This window comes from Cyrtonyx montezumae, unplaced genomic scaffold (genome assembly GCF_038088225.1).
Source record: "Cyrtonyx montezumae isolate F1298 unplaced genomic scaffold, pur_monq_1.0 scaffold_33, whole genome shotgun sequence".
Lineage (NCBI taxonomy): Eukaryota > Metazoa > Chordata > Aves > Galliformes > Odontophoridae > Cyrtonyx > Cyrtonyx montezumae.
The window spans coordinates 1,779,259-1,801,607 of record NW_027072038.1 but is presented as its reverse complement, the minus strand read 5'-3'; the positions used below and the strand labels follow the sequence as shown (position 1 = coordinate 1,801,607).

The window sequence follows — 22,349 nt, the reverse complement described above, 5'->3', positions numbered from 1 at the left end:
TTCTAGCAAATTTCTTCTAGGAAATTTCCACCAACTGAAAGGAGCACTTATACAGACAGCAGATGGTGCTATTAGTATGTATATTCCACTGCAGAAGCAAACAGAGCCATCCTTTGTGTAGAAGAAAAAAATATGGCTGAAGATAAATTCATCATCTATATTGGATTAAGTCAGGGGGATGAGTTATTTCAAAAGGAGCACATACATTCCATATCTTGCTTGCATGAAGTAGATTTATAGCTCCCAAGCCAAGTACACAACAGGATGTACGCAGTTACAACGTAAACTGCTCTTACTGATTTTGCTGATATTTCTTAACAAGGTTAAATTAACAACATCAAGCAAATCCATCTGCAGCCCAAGGTCTCCCAGTTCAGCAGAGCACTCAACCAATCATCCAGTTCAGTACATAAACAAAGGAATTCCTCAATCACTTACACAGTGACACTGAGTGACACTCCCCAAAAACGTAATCCCTTAACTGTGCACAGTGGTTTATAAACCTATCACAATGGAGGCATTTAGGGTACAGTTAACAGTTTCCATTAGACAACAGCTGACACTTAAATTTAGAATACTGTATCAAGTTTGTCTGCACAAAGTGTAGATACAAAATGTGAAAATGGCATCAAAGCAAAGAACATACCTTTGTGATTCCCAAGACACCAATGTTAGGGCTGGAAGAAGTGGATCCGTTCCCTGTCCCAAATACTCCATCCAAAACACAGGAGAGACCCTCAATAAAAATTCCTCTGTAATTCACAAACAGAAAATTGTCAAACTTGCATTACTGTAGACTCACTCAGATAGTGTGTTATGTCTGCAGTGCCTGTTAAGGCATTTGTCCCACACAAATTACTGTAATTAATGTGTCAAGTCCCAATACAACTGGAAAATCAACATGTTCTGATTTTCTGTGTCTCAGATAACTACGTTCCTAAAATGAGTAAATTCAAATCATAGAATCATCCCAGCAATGAATGGGGACACCCACAGCTTGATCACAGCCCAGAGCCCTGTCCAGCCTGACTCTGAACAAATCCTTCCAGGGATGGGACATCCATCACCTCTCTGGGCAACTCATGCCAGTGACTTAATAATAAGAAAAAAAACCTTTTCCCCTATATCCAATCCAAATACCTCCACTTCTAGTTTGAAACCATTTCCCCTTTTCCTATCACAACAGACCCTGCTAAACAGCCTGTCCTCTTCCTTCTTATAGCCTCCCTTTAGATACTGAAATGCTGCTCGTTCTGAGGCCTCTCCACAGCCTTCTCTCAAAGTTCAACTTAGCTCTTCCACCTTTCATTTCACATCCCTGGCCCTCGTGTAACACTTACAACACAACACTGTCTTGTCCCAATGAAAAAAAAGGGATATATATAAAACAGAACTAGATATTCTTTTCTATCCTTTTTCTTTTTTTGACATACCTGTTTATCGCATGAATAGGAGGAGGAGGAGCACAAGACAACCTGGCACAGGCATAGTAATCTCCTATTGATTCAATAATGCTAGCAACAACGGCACTAAGCATTCCTATAACTCCAGCAGCTGAAATTGTTGGCAGTCCCCACTGAACTGTGAAGGAAAGAAAACTGAAATCTCTCATGCCACATAAAACAATTTACATACCAAAATGTACAGCAATTTATTATTCTTTAATGGAATCAACAAATTCCCTTCACAGTCACACAGCGTGGCAAGTTCAATTAGAATAAAGGAGTACCACCTAACCAACTGCTTTGATAATTTCTGGGGGTTTTCCTCCTGCTCAGAAAGAAAGAATCTGAACCACTGCTAGGAGAAAAAAAAAACAATTCACATCAGTGAGGCAAATGCCTCTTTATTATTATTATTATTCCCCTGAAAAATCATTCTTTGGTTACAAGTTCAAGTGAAGACAACGTCCAACAGCCAGCTATGATCACTGCACAAAACTTCCAATTCTAACTTCTTGTAAAAGGGAAAGTAAGATTAATTTAAGCCTGCAGAAAAGCTTGGCAGCTTTTCCCCAGCAATTGTCTTGATGCTTTTATCTCATTGAAATAGAAGAGTCTCTCGCAACAAAAGGAACTTTAAGTTACAAAAACATGAAAGAACAAGGCTTCACAAATAAGGAAGGTCTAATCAGGGTGGAAAATTTTTCTGCCTCCTCTTTCCCCAAAATCTTCTATTATACATCTTGCAAGTAATGCTTTAGATCAGTTTTTTCCCTACAAATTAGGTTAGAAACAAAGCACACAGAAAAGTGAAGACACTTCATTCCAATTTAGTGGCATTTGTTAACAATCTCTATTACTCTATTCTGGAAGAATATTTTTCTGTTATGATTATTGATGTCTGAGCAGCACAAGCCAGTTGTACAATTCTATCTCACATCATAGGGAAAAGCCTTTAACAGTGTTAGAGATTGCTGGCAAAAGAATAAGAACACCCAAGATGCCATGTAAATAATTTTATGTTGTCTTCTATGTGCTCATCTGCACTTTGATAAGCATTGACTGGCATCCACCAGTTTGCCCATAAGCCCAATTCTGTAAGTCAGAACATCTGAACAGCTGTCTAACAGTTCTGCTAATTCAACAACAGTTGCCTTCAGGGGCAGGGAAGTACAGTAAGATGGAAAAACTCCATGCACTAGTTATTCCTTTGACAATGAGAATGAATAACTCCTGTAGAGTGCTACTGAAGTCATAACAATCTATCCTTGCATCAACTGCAGCTGGTCACAGTACTGACAAGTAGAGATAAATCAACCATTTACTTGAAGCCCCACGTTAAATATACAATCACATCCACGTTATTAGGAGTCAAGAGTTACCTATATAAAATCTAGCTAAAATGATATTGACAGGCTATTGAAACAGCCCTTACAACCAAACATACTTACAGGGATAAGGAACCTTGAACCATGGAGCTACCAAGAGCACTCCTCGTCGGGCATCCGTGCGAGCATAGAAGCCATACTTTGAACTGTCAGGGGGAAAGACATCTGTCACGGTGAAGATGAAGCAAAGCAACCACGACACCAAAATAGCTAAAATGATCTGCGAAAGAAGATAAAGAAGCTGTTGAAAAATCAACTATCATCGGCAATATTCATCACCAGTTTCTGCACAGAGCATTTACTGCACACACATCTGAGTGCAATCTTCAGTGTATTTTAAATCTGAAGAAGCAGTAAATCCTGCAATAGATCTGTTGAGGATCTTTTTTCTCTAATGAAAGTGCTGTTACAGAAGCTTTAGAATAAGACTGCTCTCTCTGCTAACAAATGGAAAAGTCTCCAAATGGGCACTTACATGAGCTGGCGAATTAGTCTCTACGTTAACAGAAATAAAGGAAGCCTTTCACGTGGGGAAACAGAGCACTGCTTTCATAAAACCAAAAGATAATGATCTTGTCATCCCTTTTTTTTTTTTTGAAGGGCTCAGTTTAGGCTTTCACTACATGCATAAACATACGTCTTTCTCTACCCCTTCCCTCCATCACCTTCATTGCTCCAGCAGCTCCGAGGACATGGATGCCAGGATGGGATCTGGCAAGACTACAATGAGACTATTTCCTATGGTAAATGAGCCATTTACTTAAGCTTCTCATAAGCACATTCAAGATTTTATCTCAGCTTTGCAATCTACTGCACTACTATGAAAAAACAAAATCAAGCAAGAAAGCCCCCAAACATAAAATCAGGTTCACTTCTGCCCAATGAAGAATAAATTCAGCTACTTACAGGGAACATCTTAAAAAGCTGCAGCCTATATGCTGTCCATCCTTTTTTGGATTTGTAAATGGGTAAAGGAAATTTGACATTTCTGGCATACTGAGAAAACAACAATACGAGGAAAATGGTCCTGAGAAGGAAAAAAGAAAAGGAGGAGGGTGGGACAAAAAAGACATGTCATTAGCACCAGTACATTAAAAATCCTTCTCAGCACAAACCTGGCAACCTTTCAGATTAATTTAAGTGCACGTTTTAAATTAGACAAAACAAAGAGAGAGAATTTTAAGTAATTACTGCATAATCCAAAACAACATCATTCGTATTCTGAAGTTAACAGCAGCCAGCAGCAAACAGGTAAATGAAAACAAGAAAAAAATAGATCAGATAGGTTACAGTAAGATTTGCAGAGGTAAGAAAACCATTAGCAAAGAGATATGCTGCACTGCAATTTTCTTTTTGACTCAAACTCTATCTGTCAGTGGGTCCAGCTCTGCGTTGCACCTGCAGCACAAAGCTTACTGCTGGCAAATAGGAAGGACAAGGAAATCTGGAGGCCATTCTCAGGCTAAAGAAAGTACATAGTATTTTTTGCATCTTAAAATTGGCATAGAACTACTGTTCCAGGGAAGAATCTGCCCTCAATTCTTAAGAGCCCCAACATCTACTGGATATGACTTTTACTAGAGTAGCTGTACTAACAGAACAGGGCCCAAAAAACAAGATCCTGGACAACTGCAGGTCAGCAGTAACCCAGCTCATTAATATTTTTACATGTTAAGTATTATGCATTTCCTCCATGTCAAACCTGCTAAGCTTCCCCATATGTTAGAAATAATTTAAGACTATGGCTAAATTAAGTACTCAATTGCAATATAAAATAAAAAGCCAAGATGAGTTGTTCAATTCTGAAGTAACCAAGAAGCACTTTGCTGTAAAAAGGCTACAGAAAGAGTCAAGCTGTCTGAAGGAGCAAAGCTTTTCTGCAATATGAGCTTATGTTCTCACCAGATTTATTAAGGAGAAAAAGATGGAATTTAAGCATCCCTCCCTTTCCTATCCAAGCTCAGTTTCAGCTCAAATGAAACAGAACAGAGCTTCATTCTCCCTCCACCTCCATGAACAAAGAGCTCTGCACCAGAAGGGCGTCACTTACAGCCTTTAGCCTTGACTAAAGTCCAATGATAAAGACACCTTTTCCCTTACGTTCAGGAAATGCTTTGGCATCTCTCCAGAAATCCATTACAGAAAGATGATGGACTCCACTCCCTAAAGAGCACGCCAGCCCTCAGGACAGACACTTACCAGGAATTCTTCTTTTCTTTTAAAAGAAGGGCTGCATTATTTAAGACAGCGAGGAGGATACATGCATAGCATGAATGAAACTGAACTTCTCTTCACCAGACACACAATTATCTGATAAATCAGACAAATTCAAGAATGCTTTTCCTTTTTAGAGACTGGTTGTGTTTTATTGTTTAATTGTTTCAGACTGTCACCTACAGAACAAGCAAGGTCAGAAAGTCGTTCTGGAGGCTGAAAATCTTGTCAAGTAACATCTGCAGCTAAGAAATGCAAACAGCCCTTACACAAATATTACCCCATTGTGCTAGATAGCGATGCGGTCATTTTATCCCTCTGCAATAGGCAAGACCATTTCAAGCACCGTATCTTGTAGAAATCAAGTTACTTTTGAGTGGCACTAGATGACTATGGAGTTATTTCCAGCTCCCTAGCACACGTTTTGAATGGCTGAAGCCAGAAACACTTATTGACTGAGCAGTATTTAGACTTGTTCCTACATTGATCTGTATTTTTCCATCTGCAAAATGTCAACTGTCATTACAGGTTTCCACGTCCAACTCAAAGGTCCACATGATTGATAAAGCATCAGTCCCAACTTGCACAGAATTTGCTTTGCACAAAAATAAATGTTTCTTTGGGTCAGCTGCTTAACATAATAGAACTGCAAAAAATATCCACAATGCTAACATGTGACATAATGATTTTAACAGCCCCTTTAATCACAAGCTGCACTTACAGAATACTTTACATGGTCAAAGTACTGTGCTAACAGATGTGTCAGCTCAGAGCTCTGATCACATCAAGTCATTCCTTCCACTTCCATAGCCAGTACAAAGTTGGTTGCTATACATCGGATATTTCAAACGCTTCAGCCAATTTCACGCTCCCTAAAGTGTGGTTTCCATCCCAATTTGGCTGGTTATCAACAGCATCTCACAGGAAATTTTTGTCTTTGCTTCATCTCATTTTTCTCAGCTATTCCCTTTTGTACTTCTAATCACATTTTGTTTGTTTCCTTGGCATCTATACCTCCAGAAATATGCACAGCATGGCCTGAAACTCACTCTCCAAGTATTTTTGCCTGCTGAACAGCAATCAGTCTACTTATGCTTCAGTTACTGAAAGAATTCTTATAATTTAGAAAGGAATAATACAAGACACGCTCAAGCTACCACAGCTGCCCTCCAATACTGTCACATCCCTGTTTAATTTTAGCTCTGAAATGCATAAGTTCCAAATTCACCGTGAGATTGGAACAGCACTCACAGAATCAACTTCAGAGTTTCCACGGAATGAAAATGAAGATGGAAAAGTAGAGGTAGGATATAATAGCAAGAGAAAAAAGAACAGCTGTAGAGAAAAAGAAATCACATGCATCCTAAAAGTCCAATCTGTTTCCTCAGCAACTGGCGTTGTATAATCATATAATTTTTTTAGGGGGGCATACAGAAATAAAATAGCAAAAATCAGAAGTGGACAACTACTATCAAAGCTATTTGCTTGTTCTTGCCAAATAAGACACGTGCAAAAGCGTCATTAAAAAAGAACTACAAGTTGTCCACCAGTGTCTCTGGTTTTTTTGCAGAGCTGCTTTTAATTTTGCACTGAATTAACAGACTCCATCCATAGCTCCCAGATAAACTACCATTTCATAACATTCTCTGTTCTTTACTCCTCACTGTCAGATAGTCCTCCTTCCTCTTCTCCCTGAGTCACTGTGGTTTTCATTCTCTAATTGATCCAACCCAGACTCCTGCATGTTCTACTTCTCCAAGCTGGGAGCACTGCAGTGCTACCTTTGGCAGCCAAGCAGACTCAGGCTTTTCACTGCACTCCAGAACATCTCCGTGATAACTTACCAACTGGGACTCAATGGTCTACAAGAACACTCTGAGTACTTACAACATAGCAATACCCCAGTGTTTGCCTGCTCTTTCTCCAGCTGCTTGAAATCCAGAGAGGCCAATGAGAGCAACAGTTGGAGTGATGGTCAGAGGTCCAATGTATCGCAGCAGGGCACCAGGAAGGCCAAGCAAACCAATCACCACTTCTATCAGAGAGGACATGATAATAGCACCTTGGATCTGAACACACAAGAATGGGAAAGAGACAGTTCAGTTGCATCCTAAAGCAAAACCAAAACATTTCTTTTTCTGCTCTGGATTACAAACTGCAGTTCAAAGAATTCAGTGACACAGAAGAACTCAGCAATTTTTTTTTTTTTTGGTCATAAAACAGCTCATTAGGTTTAAGTGACTTATTGCTTAAGCATAACACTTATGGTTTTTCTCCACAAAACTATTACACAACAGACCAGTGGGCCAGTCTGGTAGCTGTGTGGATAGCACATCACACTGTCAGACAGGAGACCTGGGTTCCAGGCTAACCTTTAAGCTCTCAGATCGAGCCGGCAAGGGTTGGTGGCGCCACGGAGGTGATGCTCCTAGCTCCTAGGGGCAGTGTATGCTGCATTGTTCACAAGTGCTCCTTAGAAGCTGGTATAGAGCAGCGTTGTGGTCTCAGGAGACTGTCAGCCCTCTTGGCTGCAGGGCTCTTGGCAGGATGTAGCTATGGTTTGAACATGGGGAAGAGAGAGGGGTTGTTTTTAATTAAGAAAAAGTTTGCAGCCCAAAGCAACGGGATGGGAGATAAATTCCATGACACACGCCTTGATTTGGACTACGCTATCTATCACTCTAGTGGGATGCCTGGGCACAACCCTCACTGTGGGCTCTGCAGAAAATGATGCAGTTCAGATTGCAATGCTGCAAGTGGAGAAGGAGTCTGATATATTTCAGCAAGCCTTTTGGGAGGATCAAGGTCTTATCAGAAGTCTCCAACTTCAAACACCTGGGGATGAACACATTTGCAAACTGCATTTTACCTTCCATGGTACTGCCTACTGACCAGAGTGACAGCAGGCAAGTGGTCTGCTAGCAGCTGATGGTATGTTGAGCTGCTGATGGTGAGCACAAATTGCAAGTGTTACAAGAACAGTATTCATCTCATTTGTGCATTTTACTGCATATCTTTTGGAACGTGGCAACTAACTCATTGTATTTGCTGTTCAGCAGTGAATAAGTTGAAAAAAAATAATTAAGACTTCCATAGAATGAGTAAAGGGATATATTCAAATGAAACTGCAGTGAAAGAAGAGATCAGCAACTTAAAAGATGAGAACACACAGATGGTTAAATGAGAAACTTAACTGAAATCAGACAGATAAACAGCAAAAGGTTACTCCTACATTACCTCTCGTATTCTGGGATACCAGATGTGCTCAGTATGAAGCAGTTCTGTTGTTCCATTTGTAACTGTTATATCTTACCAAAAGAAGGAAAGAAAACACAGGTATTACTCCTCAGTCAGTCTGCCATCGTTTAATAAAAAAACTTCTCCTTAGACACAGCTTAACAAAAGGACTTTGATTTACATAGAAAAACCTTCTGCAGTGCTACAAATCTTGTTAACATTTCCCAAGAGCTAACCCACTAATTTTACCCAGTGTACTGAAGTAGAAAAAAAACTGTGACTTTCAGAAGTAAAGGCCTTTTAAAGATCTTTTCCCACTCAAACAAATGAATGGACAATTACTCAGTTGCACACTGGGAATCAAGGAAGCGCTCCAATGTTTGTTGTTTGCCAATTTAAGACACTAGATGAATGAACTGACCCGTGGTAACAGCCCCATCTGACAATATCTGGAGGCTAAAAGGTTCAAGAGCAAGATGCAGCAAAGGTCCTTTCTGAAAAGCTCAAGTAGTGGAAAAATTGCTTTTGCAATCAAATGTTATCAGACAGTATTTTCTTTCAGCAAGGTATATATCAGGATAGTGGCACATTTTGACATATGAAAGTATCTGACACAGCTGTGAGAAGTGAAGTATACTATAGTATGCCTTTACATGGTGGGCACTGAAGTCCATGTGCTCTTTTCCAGTAGCTTAATCTTCTCAGTATTGAAGGATTTAAATACTTCTCAAAGCAGAAGTTATAACTGGATGTTAACCCTAACAAACACACGTTTACAAGGCCTTCAGTTTCCCCCCTAATGGCTCTCTTACATTTTGCATCTTCTATTTAACTCACCTATAAAACAAGTAGATCAGACATGGACATAAAGGAATGAAAACTAAAAATCCACGGGGGAACTTTTAGTAATCTTTCAAAGTGAGGTTTTAACCTTGTAAAAGGAGTTCATTCTCTATATTCCCTGCTCATTACTTGCAGTTTCCGTATCAAAAGGTTCAGCAGTTGCTCTATATGACATCTGGGTCGTTTGTCACATAAATGGGAACAAGCATAAATGACAGTTACCTGTATTATTACATTTCCACTTCTCCAGGGAGAGTATTGCTCTAGCAGGTGCTAAGAATGCAAAAGCACTCGCCTGGAACAGGGGTAACCTGGTGGAAAGTGAAAGAAGAGACACTGATGTTATTCCACATCATGGCACTTTGTCAAGCTATCAGTTGCAGTTAGGTGCTTACTCATCCTGAAAACCATCCTTCATCAGACCCTTACTACAAACGTGAAACGTAAGAACTTCTTGAAAAGAACAAACATAGAAATACTAAGATATCACAAAACAAAGATCTATCAGAAGATGCTATGTGTGTGAAGCCAACGTGATGCCTGTAACAGATAATCACTGGATGCCAGCCACAGGTACCAGACACTGCTTTAAGCTTTTGACTCAGTATCAAAACAAGGCTAAGGATGCAAGCTCTGATTTAAGCAGCAGTCAGGGTGCTGAACACGCAGCTCTCACAGTCTCACAACATTAAAAAGCCTCCTGATGGAGGTAAGCAGCCTGCACACACAGTACCATCCCACTGCATGACTTGAAATGCAGTCATTTACAGATTCATCTTTAAGTGTATGTGTAAACACCAATTAGGTTGCTAAGTGTTGATTAGATGTACCTGGTGGCTAACTGACAACAAATACAAATGTTGCAAGAATTTCAAGACTACATTCTTAGTCGTCGTGTTTACACTTCCCAAAAGGTTTAATATCTGAAGAGCATCCACCAGCACCAACTATGTGTTTACTGAATGTACTGTAGCATGCACAGCATTACAAATATCCAGACATTACTTCACTACAAAGAAGATGCACTTTGAACTATCCTATAAATACCAATGGATTGTAACTCTTTAATAGCAGATCTCAAATATAACACGTGAAACAGTTGCTCATGCAGCTCTAGTTACCGAACTGCATTTATGGCTGTTTTACAGACAGTCAAGTTAATCCAGTACAAGTATTGGTAAAGGAACAAAAACTGACTGCAGCAGATTCAGATTAAGATCAAAAAGGTACAAGGGAAAATAACCCAACAACATGCTTAACAGTGGAAAGATCGAAACAGAAGCATGCTACTAACAGCAACCGTAGAAGTTCACAGGCAGGAAGTCAGACCAGATGAACTATTTATTACAGACTGCTCATGGCTCAAACTCCTTTCTAACAAGTCGACCTATCTGCTGCAAACTTTGAGAGCTGCATTAGAAAGTCAATCATGATGAAATACATGAGCCACTGGAGGACAACTGACCTTCACACAATTTCATTTTACGTTACCCTAGCAAAAATCAAAGCTTTGGGGGAAGAAACAGTGGTAGCTATGAGTGAATGATTCACCTCATTTTTCAAGGTTCACTGGGCAAACTGAGCAAGCTGGTGCCCATGGCCTAACATGTAATACCTCTTAACAAGCTGTTACTGCTCTGTCCCACCTACACAGTGCTCTGTCCCTGCATAATGATTTTGTAAACGCACATTGCAAGAACATTCTCCAGTGATGAAGTCAGTCACACTGAGACAAGTCTGGATTGTGAGTTTTCTATGACATAAAATACCCTTCGGAAACCTTGCACAACCTTCACCACTGGCATACTTAGCACACACAAATTGCTGTGGGCATTCAGACTCAAAATTATCCTTTTAAAGATAATGAAACCACACAATAATAAAATAATTTAGGTTGCAACAGACCTTCAAGATCATCAAGTCCAATCCTCAACTTGACCTAATGAGCCCCACCACTAAATCACGCTTCTTAATGCCACGTCCACACGTCTCCAATACCCACAGGGATGGCAACTCCACCACTTCCCTCAGCAGTCTGCTCTGATGCCTTAACCACTCTTTTTGTTAAGAAATTCTTCCTGATATCCAGTCTAAACCTCTTCTGACACAAACTGAGTCAATTTCTTTGTGTCCTACGACTCGTCACCTGAGAAATTAGACCAACACCCATCCTTCTACAGCCTTCTTTTCCAGATAGCTGTAGAGAGCCTGGCCCCATCCTCTTGCTATCCCCACTCTAATATTTGTAGATGTTGACAGGATTCCCTCTCAGTCTTGTTCAAGATACACGGTCCCAGGTCTCTCAGTCTTTCCTTGTAACAGAAGTGCTCCATGCCCTTAATTACCTTTAGAGCCCTCTGCTGGATTCTTGCAGTAGTTTCCTGTCTCTCTCAAACAGGGGAGCCCAGAACTGGGCTTCACTGAATGTCATACAACTGGACACAGCCCAGCGACCCGGCCCATTGGGAACCCTCTGCAGATTCTTCCTGTTTTAAAGCAGATCAAAAGTCTCACCCTGCTTGCTATGGTCCACAGACTTAAGAGAGGATGGTCTTGATGATCCCTTAATCCAGATCACAGATTAAAAACATTAATTAGACTAAACCCCAGAAACAAGCCATGGGGAACATCACAGGTGACCAAACTCCAACTGGACTGAACTCCATTATGACTCTGAGCCTGGCCAGCCAGCCCATTCTTCACCCAGATATTCATGCTGTGGAGTTTCTTCCCTCATCTTTTGCCAGACTATTCATAACTTCAGCTGTTTTGTCAAAACTGGGGCCGTTTGCTGCTTTTCAAAACATGTTGGTATTTTTACTCTACCCAATTAATCTCTGTAGACCTAGACTATTCACCTGGATAACGTTACATATTGCATAATACAGTCTTAGCACATCTTGCTTTGCTATCTGCTAAATCATCATATGAGATGGTTAATTCAAAATATGTACCAGAAGGACTAGTGAGCTCAAAATGCTGTGCTTTTTTCTAAGCAGAAAATAACAGTCTCTATATTCCTCTACCATTTTTTAAAACATTACCCCAAATCAACCAACCACAATTAGCATCTTCTAGAGAGACAGTGGTAGTTTGGAACGTGTTTTATGGAAGTTTTCCCACTGCTAATCCAGGCATTCATTAATAGCTAAGTACCACCAGACTGGTATTGGAATATCATGGTTATATGGTTAAGTAGCTCAGCTCTGGCACCAGCCCTTGTGAAGATGGAGCTATTTATGAAGTCATTTGGGAGCTTCTTCATTAAATCAACATTTCACACAGATGTAGGAATGTTTAGACAATGTAGTGATGGGCACAGCAATAACCCTAGAATGCTTAGGTATATTAAAGCTGTATGTGACTGTCTCAGTCATATTAGCTGCTCTGAATCCTTGCCAAATCTTTTGACGTATTAGGAAATCTAATAAATAGCTAGAATTCCTAAAAATTAGTATGGGTACCCGACTGACCACAACTCTTACTCATAATGGAGCCAAATGAACCTTCAAACCATGGAATTTGTCCTTCTGAAACCATGCTAGCTTTATTTGCTGAAATACTTTACAATTGTCAGGCTTGCCAATAAATACTTGAAAATCTCATTTAGTGAACGTTGCTGCTTTATCTCAGCCCCACCCTTCTATAAAACCAGAATCACATGTTAAATCATTACAAAACATTCAGCCACTGGAATTTTCTTCTTAAAGAGAAGACCCAAGCACAATTACCTCTTCTGTTTATAAATATGTCTTTTGCAGGGCAAGTGAAAAGGGCACTGAAAAGGAAAACCACAGAGGGAAAACTACATTATAAGGGAGAAACAGAGCATTTCGAACTGATGGGACCACACCTGTTTTTGAAAGAGCCACAAATCACTCTACAGCAAGTAATAAGGACAGGAAGCCCAAGATTAGTTAGGGGAAAAAAAGAAAGATGACAAGCTTGAGATCTGTGAAGACATACCAGTCTCAGGATATATAAAAAAGTAAGCTTCTTCTGATAAATCTGAGGCAGAAGAAGAAAGCAGCTCGGTGCACAGGAAAACCAAGATCCCTTTTGCATTAATATCCATTCATAACTCTGCACTTGTCTAGAAAATATGGAGATTTTCAACTTCAATAAACCCAGGCAGCGGACACTCAAAGATGAAAAACAAAAGACCTTACATTCTAATTAGGTCAACAATCTCTGCATTTCCTACACAAAGCACAAATCGGAGTGGGGAAAATAAAATCCCTAACATAAGTGAGGTCAATCAGGTTCAGAATACCAAAAGGCACAGAACACTGCTCCTCTGCTTCCTTTCATACGTGGTACTTGAGAATATGATTACAGCTAAAGTGAGCTAACTTATAAGCACAAAGAGCCAACCAGGAAGAAAATATGATTAGTCTTGACCAAAAAATTAAAAAAAAATACACTGGGGAAAGAAATTGTTCTCTTTCAACAGTTTCAATTATTCTGCTTTGTCATCAGAATGAGCTTTCCATTAAAAAAATACAAAATGATTTTCTGCATTTAACAAAATGTAATAAAAATAAAGCAACGATTCCTTTTCAAAGACAAAGGACAAGAAAGTATGCAAGCAATGTATCTTTTCTAACTAAAACCTCAACTAAAGATTACATTGGAAAAGCTGAAATACTTGAGAAAGCGTTGGACAGAAACTGATCTAAATATACAACGGGCTTTATTTCTACACCCTACTGAGGTGACTTTTCCACCCAAAGATTCTGTTTCTTAGATAAATCTTTTCAAACGTGAGAAGCTTTGTCCATCCTCTATGGAATGTAGGATTTCAACTTTGCATTGTTCTTAAACTGAACTAAATGACCCATGAATCACTCATGTAACCATACGAGAGCATACTCATGCAGTATGCACTTTTCTTCTGCTTTCACTTACCCTTCTTGGTTTATTCAAGAAGATGCAGAAATAACTTTGTAGAAATAACACCTCTCTCTGCAGGGTTTACTGTAGAACAGGCATTTGAAAAACTTTCAGCTTTATGTTATTAAAACATGCTGTTCTAACCAAGGTGAGATTTTCCCACATATTTACTAGCACCTGAATTGGTCTCTTGCATTCTCCTAGAGGGGGAGTTCAGGCATACCCACAAGGCTACACTAATGAGCACATTCCCAACTCAATGAAGGATCATTACTCGCAACTCAAAGTGACTTACAAAAGTAATTTGCTTATTGTAAGTCTGGTTGTTACCAGAGGTACTCAGTTCAAAGAGTGAAAAGTCACACACGCCCTTTTTCCAGCACTGATTGTTGTAACTTTCATTTCTGGAGGAAAACAAGATCTGAAATCTTGAATCAACTTCAGGAATAAGTTACACTTGTTGTTGCTTTACTCAAAGTCAACTACATGCTAAGATACCAGAGCTGGATGTTGACACATTAGCTTTGACTATGATTAGCCTGTGGCACAACTCCAAAAACTCTACTCTTTTAATCTGGCAAGCACTTCATGGGAACAGACGATTTGCTCTAGGACTAACCCTAACTCAGATGTTGGTAAAACAAAACATCATTAAAACAAACTAAGGAAAATATCAGAATTAATTCCTCTTTACAAAGGCATATGAATTTTTACTCCTCATCAGAAACACTTCTACCTTCTGTTCTCACAGATTTCTCTCTTATTTTTTTTGTTCCTTTTCTATATGCTAAATTTTCTAACCCATGAAATATCTTCTCTGATTCCAGATCTAACTTCTATTAGGATAAGTTTTCCAAAGCTTTTAATATATGTCCTATATGTGAACTGCTGTCTTGTGTTTAGTGTTTTTCCTCTGGAAAAAAGACTGTTTCTTGTATCTCTACCTACCTCCTGGAAAGTCTTACAATCACCATCTTCACAACTGGAAACAAGTCCCATATCTCACCTGCACCCAAAAGTTGTTTGTAACAATGTAGTGATGCCCACACAGAAGAAAATGGTCCCAATCAACTGGCTGGTGGCCCACTGGTCAAATCCAACACACATGGCATCAGCTAGCAAAAAGGGAACTGCTATAGTTCCACTGAAACACGTTAAATAGTGCTGTGAACAACAACAACAAAAAACAAATGTGTCAATTCAGCAGACTTAAACTTAAATATATAAAAATTAATGACCTTTTTTTTTCTTTTCTTTCCACTGGATATTTTTTTTGCATTATCTATCAAAACACTCATTTCTTGGTTCTAAAGCATTTCTTCAAGTATTTACTTCTGTATTAAGCTACCACTAAACTACTGCTAATAATCACTGTTATTTACATAGCTGCATGGCTACTGTTCTTGATGAGGAGGTATTTAGGTAACTGCTGAAAACAGCTTTCAAATCAGAAAAGCAGAGAAACAACTCCATTCATTTTCAACCACGTGTAAAACCATTAGCTTACAAATGAATTTAAAACACATACACTAGGATGCAGATAAGCTCCCAAGTAGCAGAACCTAGGTACACATTAATTCCCAATCTAAATATGTAAAGCAAAGAAATAGGTGTCACTGTATTCCCTACAGAACTGCCTGCCCTTGAAGAAAAGGCAGAAGTATAAAAGATGTTTTCGAATATTATTTGTTTGGAGATCTCAACATACTTTACAGATATTAACAAATTCTCAGCATTCCTGTGGGATAGATTTTATTACCATTCAAGAAGAAAGCAAGATGAAAAGAGGTGTTCTTCACATAAGTGAGTGGCTGGGCAAGCAGTATGGTCCAGCTCACCACTACAGTCCTATCTGCAAGATGCACACACACTCGATCCAAGAGCAGTGACAGAATTTCCCCACCCTGCTCATTACTAGGTCTGCAGGTAATTACTGCAGGATGGTTCTATCAAGTTTGCAGAACAGAAACCACTACAGTATCAAGTTAATATTCAACATTTCAGCAGTAAACAATTACCTCCCCTTATCATTAATTCTAGAGGTATCAAGTATCAGTTTCTGAAGCCTCGCACTGTCTTTGCTCACTTATTTCCTACCTAACAACAGCTTAGAATAATAAATATTTAAGTGAATCTCACAAATAAATAAGCCAGCAGTAATATAGGTCATTATTAACATAGTGAACTTACTGTGTGATCAACTTCAGAAGAAAATATCTTAACAGCTTTTCAAACGTGTGAGAATGTGGGAAGAATCAAATTATCACATACACAGAAAGTGCTAAAAATGCTTTAAAAAAATCCAGAGGAAAAAAAATAGCTGCTTTGAAACATACCTGTAACCCCAAAAATATGCAGAGATACCAAGGAGGAACATCTTCAATAGTGTAAATCATATCAGTTCTCTGAGCATCTAAACTGCCAGTGCTGTCCAGAGTCTCTGCCAAAGAACTCTATCAAATGGGGGAGGGTAGAAAGGTGGAGGAGGACATAAAACACAACACAGGTTAATATGACATAGGAATAATCTGAGTTTGAACTATCAGGCAATTCCCAAACACTAGGATACACTTTTGATATAATAATCCCTAAGCAACATCTGTATGTCGTGTTTACAGAAACCTTCTACCTTTGGCAATGAGCTCATCTTCAACTGTGGCTACAGAAACTGTACGGAACAAATCACATTTAAAAACCATTTCCTGTTTAGTTCATTTCCAGTGCAACCAATCTGGCAGTCAAATGGTGCCCCAAAATACAATATATAAAAAGAAAGAAAGAAAAAATGAAGATTTGGAACTAAGTAAAAGAGCACTATCTGCAAAGTAAAATAGCTACCTTTGCTAAGAGACCTAAATCACAGGCAAGGAAGTTCCTCATTACGGCAGCATGGAAGCTGCTTCCCAGTTTAATTCTTAACTAATTTGAGTCTGGGTTAACCATTTTTTAGATATACCTTTTTTTCCCCACTCCACTTTCAAGAATACATGAAAAAAGTCCTGATTGTTGTAATTGAATATGTACAAGGTCAATTTGTATTAGCCAAACTGCAAACCTACAGGAATTTAAGTGACATCACACTCAGGCCTTGTGCAGGCCCTCATTCACAGACAGCTAACAGAACACTGATCACATCTACCCAGGCTTTAAAATACCCACATATATTCTATTAAAACAAGATTCAGCACAACCATTTCTTCTTTACAAGTAGGTGGAATATCTCTGTTTTTCAGTTCCTGAGAATCAAAATGCAAACAATTCAGAGCTTAAGTATCAACAACAAAAGAAGGAGGAAATATCAGACTTCATCGTTTCAGATCAGCTATCCACAAACTACATTATATAACTACTGTTGTGACCTAATCCATACTTGAACTCGATCTCACGTGAAGCAGCCTTACAAAACAGGCCAGCAGGTTTGCCAGACTTGTGACTTCACTTCATATGGTCTTTACTTCTTCAAAAATAACAACACATACATAGATAATTCTTAGATAATCTCCACTTTGTTTACCATCTACAAGGTCAGGGAAGCGAAATGGACCTAAAGTGTTTCCCTTTTATCTAGCACTGGGTAATTAACATCAATTTAAATTCAGAGAGTGTGAATGATCATACTGCTAAGGAAGGACTAAGGTTATTACAGTAGAATATGAAATACAGAAGAAAATGATTTCAGGAGATGCTTAAATAGCATTGAGCACTAAGCACTCTGCACACCAGGATTAAAGGTGCAGGTCCTGAACAGCTCAGTAAGTACAACTGTTAATTTACCAGCCTGCAGCATCCACGTCATTTTTTCAATGACCAAAAAGTGAAAGACTGCTCCCTTCACTGAGTTCTCTAAAACTGTAATAAAGAAGTTATGAAGTTGAGTTTCAAAGCTTCACCTCAACCTTAAGGGAGAGAGCGGAGCAGCTGTACACCTGTGTATGTCTCTTCTCTTCCGGGAACTTTGGAAAAAAAACGTGTATATCCCCATGTCACCCTAAGTATGCATAAAACCAAGGTATGGCACAAAGTGGCTGAGCCACAAAGACAAGCAGAAAGATTTGGAAGCTGATAAAAGTCACTGAAAAACGCCTGATTCACCCTGAGAAGATCCTGTGATACATTTCTATAATTATAAAGCAGCACAGCGAAGCTTTCCCTAATAAATACACATACATGTGAGCAAGCATGTATTTTTATATAATATATAATTATATAATTGCCTCCCCTCCCTTCTGCTTCACTGAAATATATGCACCACCTGAGAACTTTGCTCACCAGAGGTACTGTTACTTATTCAACAAGAGGACTGTCACACACACTTTCAAAGAGGCACAGGTCACGAGGGAAGAGTAAGAACAGTTATAAAATCCACCCATGAGGTAGGAATAGAGAAGGATCAGCAGAAAACATCTGCTTGTTTCATGAATCACATCAGCACCAGCTCGCTGAAGCCACCCAAAGAGGCATTCATTTTTGCTCAAATGGCTGATGAGGTTCTATCAGGTACTACTGCCACCTGCCCACCTAACCAACTGGATATTCCCGTTCCTCTTAGGGCAATTGAAATCAGAAACTATGACCTGTTTCTACCTGTGTATCCTGAAAGTTCACTAGTCTTTCTAGAGCTTTTCATTTCTTATTACACATGTGCCTACATTTGACTGCAAAGAAGAAAAAGACCAGCAGGCAATTGGCTTAGAAACAAGCCAACTGCTTTACATAAAACTCTTCAGACATACTGATTACTGGCAACAACTTTCAGCTTCCAAGAGCAAACTCTCTAGCTCTTCTAACAAAAGCATTTTAACACAGTATCCTGGGAATCTGTGAGAGCTGGTTGATTTTCAATAACTGCATTTGTAAGCCCAGGAGCAGGCAATCCCATTGTGCTCCAAGTTATGCAAGCAGGGCGTAAGATCAGTCTGCTTGAACAGGGAACTCCTCCTGGAACAAGGGCAAAAAAATATATGATCTCTGGAAACAAGGTCAGGTTTCAAGGGGTGATTACAGAGCTGCAGTCTGCACCTGCAGGAAGAAAACGAGAAAAGCTGAAGTTCAGCTGAAGTTGACAGTGGCCATTGTGCTGTCAGGCAACAAAAAAGGCTTTAAGTATGTCGACAGCAAGAGGAGGTCTATGGAAAAACACTGGACTCGTACTGGTGAAGCCATTCACCCAACAAGCGAAGATGTGGAAAAGGCAGAAGAAAGTAATATCTGTTTTTTTTTAATATTAAAGACAGAGACTGAAGTCCATGGGGTATAACAGGACTCACTCCAGAGTGCTGAAGGAATTGAATTAGTGAACGTTACACCTAATAACCAACAACTAACCAAAGCTGCTGGAAGCCTGGGAAGATCCTTGCTGACTGAGGTAGCCAACTTTACAATCATCAACAGAGTATTAAACACAGCATGGCCAACTGGTCAAAGGAGATGATTTTTCTGCTATATACAGCACAGGTGCAGTCGCGCCTTGAGTACTGTCAGTTCCACAATATAGAAAGGATGTTAATTCCTAGAACGTGTCTAGAGGAGATCAATGAACTAATAAAAAGACCAGAGGGCACGCTCTGTGATGAGACACTGTCTAGTTTGAAGAAGTCTCAGAGGTGATCTCATTGCTCTCTGCAACTTCCCAAGGAAGGGAAATGAGCAGGGGCCAGGCTCTTCTCCCTCGTAATAAGCAAGGCACATGGGAACAGCACAGATCTGCACTAGGGGAGGCTCAGACTAGGTCTAAGGAAAAGTTCCCTAACTGTGAGGGTGGTCCAAACACTGGAACAGGGTTCTTAGAGAGGTGGCTGACTCCCATGCCTGTGTTCAAGAGGCATTTGGACAATGATCTCAGTTCACTTTAACTTCTGGTTGGCCCTGAAACACTCAGGCAGTCAGACATAATAATTTCATAGGTCCCTTACAACAAAACTTTTCTAACTTGACACCAGAAATGTCACAGCAGTGTCCATCCCAAACAGCAAAGCAATGGGACAGAAAGCACTCTGGAAACTCCTCCACACTTCAAAAATCCAGATTTACTCTGCTTTGAACAAGGAAACTTTTAACTTTATCAGAACTTTAGTGGTAATAGCTAAAGGGAGTGGACATAAGAGACATCAAGACCTAACAACTAAGGCGAGGAGTGGCTAACCAGGTGATAAGTCACTGGGTAGTCACTGGCTATTTCATTTATCAAGCATGTGCCTACTGGTTTCATACACTGACTACACGCCAATGCTTGCCACATGTGCCATACTATTATGCTTTAGGGAACTGCCAGGAATAAGCTGCACCTTTTTGTATGAGATATTCATCAGAAATTAATTCATTTTCTGAATTTTTAACTGGACACAGGTGGGACAACATAACTGAAAAAAAATAGAGTAAGTATGAGCTGGAAAAAGAACAAGACAGATAAAAGCAGAGTAAAAATGTTGGGTAATAACACACAACAAACTAAAAAAAAATCAAGGAAAAACAATACTCCAAGATGAAGACACAAAGACTTCATTATGAAGTATAATTGGGAAGGACCATGAGAAAGGTGAGAACTGCAAGGAAGAGAAGATGTGAACACTGTAACATCAGCCGGACCAAGATAGTAATAAGAATTTATGAGAGACAAATTTCTGAGTAGAGAACATGTGTATGACAGCACATCCAATGCATGCTGCAGCATCCATATATTCTTCTGAAACATAACATGGTGAGACTGACATCATAATTACCTGCTTGGGGTACATTTTAAAGTGAATTTTGATGTCTGAGTTCAAAGACTAACTACGCTATTTAAGATCATCCTCGTCCTAGAATAAGCTACAGAATCAGATAAACAAATGTTCAGAAGCTCTCTTATGAGGACCTAAGGAAGTTTTTCCTCTTCTTTCAGTTCAGACATAAAAAAAAAAAACCTGCCAAATTGAGGCTTCTCTGAAATAATGCTTAACCACAGAGACAATTAGAAAATAAACACTTAAGAAAAAAGTGCTTTTCATATTTCCTGTCATCATCTTCCTCTAAATAGAGGTCCAGTCGATTCATACTGTCTCTGTTTGCAAGACTGTTATTAAACAGGATTGACAAGAGATAGAAGAAGAAAGCTGAAAAGTCACAACCAAACTGGTCTCCAAATAGACAACTACTGCTGTCCTAAGGAAAAATCTGCAAGGGTCCTCATGAATTACTTCATCTTCACTCATAAAGGCTGTTACGAAATAATAATCAGCAGTTTCCCAACCTGTGAGAAAATTAAGTTTGAGGTTGGTGCTTGGAAGAGACTGGGAAAGATATCACCCCCAAAGGTGCTCAACCCCACTAGTTTATCTGACTAAGTACTGGAAAAATTAAGAATTTAAGAACAAAAGAAAAGGATCTTAGCAGGGAAATCATGTAAAAAGGCCAATGGAAATGAAGACATGCAAAAACTGCCTATGATGAAATTAGGCAGCAGGTCATAGTGTATTAACCGCTTCTAACATATGCTGAGTCATTCTCCAACTTCTGCAATCGAAATGTGTGACCAGAAGAATCACAAGGACAAAACTCCTCCAGACCCGACCTGGATCTGCAAATCAGCACATTAAAGAAAGAAAATCTCACAGCTAAGGGAAACTAATGTGAACAAATAACAGCACTAAAAAAAGCAAGAATGAGTTCTTGTACAAAAGGAAACAACTAAATACCTTTTCTGCTATGCCATTTTCTGTAGTATAGATGGCCATCAGCTCTGTGTCTTCTGTATCCTGATCACCACTCGATGTTGCTCCACCATTAATCACAACCTTAAAAATAAAGCAAAGCACAAAAAGGTGCTAAAATAAACATTTCTTTCCTCTGCATCAACAGTTCACGTCAGCCATTTCCCTCCCCTGGCTTGCACTTAACAAGTGCCTTTGACATTTTGTCAGAAAAGGTAACACACATGAGAAGAGATCATTTCTCTAACAGCATGTCTAGAAACACACCAATTTGAAAGGCATCTCATACAGCTCTTTGAAGTCTAGACAGGAAAAACGTAATGAAAATCTAATTAAGTAAAAGGTGATCGACAGCTGTTTCCTTACTGCTGCCTGCTGCTCTCAGGCAAGGAACATAGGGTATGCTCCTCATGGGGGCTGGTGTGCTCTGCAGTATTACCACCAATTGTTCTAATCACAAACTGCCTGGGGAATTGCACGTCTTGCTTTGGAGCACACATGGGAAATAACTATAGACAACATAATTGGCCATGTTTATATATAAACAGTAACAAGTGGCAAAAGAGGTCTTACTAACTACTTACGGATGGACAGGTTCTGTGTGACACAATTACAACAAAGCACTATTCACCGATTCACACTGA

General features: G+C 39.4%; 1 protein-coding gene across 3 annotated transcripts in view; it reads right to left on the bottom strand.

Moving 5' to 3' along the window:
- The window catches only part of SLC23A2 (solute carrier family 23 member 2), a 49,061-nt gene that overhangs the window by 5,254 nt on the left and 21,458 nt on the right, over positions 1 to 22,349 (bottom strand). For all 3 annotated transcript variants that reach the window (XM_065745143.1, XM_065745144.1, XM_065745145.1), the window contains 10 exons: positions 21,691 to 21,789; positions 16,354 to 16,470; positions 15,024 to 15,181; positions 9,347 to 9,435; positions 8,282 to 8,352; positions 6,932 to 7,113; positions 3,737 to 3,857; positions 2,894 to 3,050; positions 1,434 to 1,581; positions 647 to 752 (listed from right to left, as the gene is read on the bottom strand). In XM_065745143.1, coding sequence (XP_065601215.1) covers positions 647 to 752; positions 1,434 to 1,581; positions 2,894 to 3,050; positions 3,737 to 3,857; positions 6,932 to 7,113; positions 8,282 to 8,352; positions 9,347 to 9,435; positions 15,024 to 15,181; positions 16,354 to 16,470; positions 21,691 to 21,789 — 1,248 coding nt within the window. The remainder of the gene's footprint in view (positions 1 to 646; positions 753 to 1,433; positions 1,582 to 2,893; positions 3,051 to 3,736; positions 3,858 to 6,931; positions 7,114 to 8,281; positions 8,353 to 9,346; positions 9,436 to 15,023; positions 15,182 to 16,353; positions 16,471 to 21,690; positions 21,790 to 22,349) is intronic.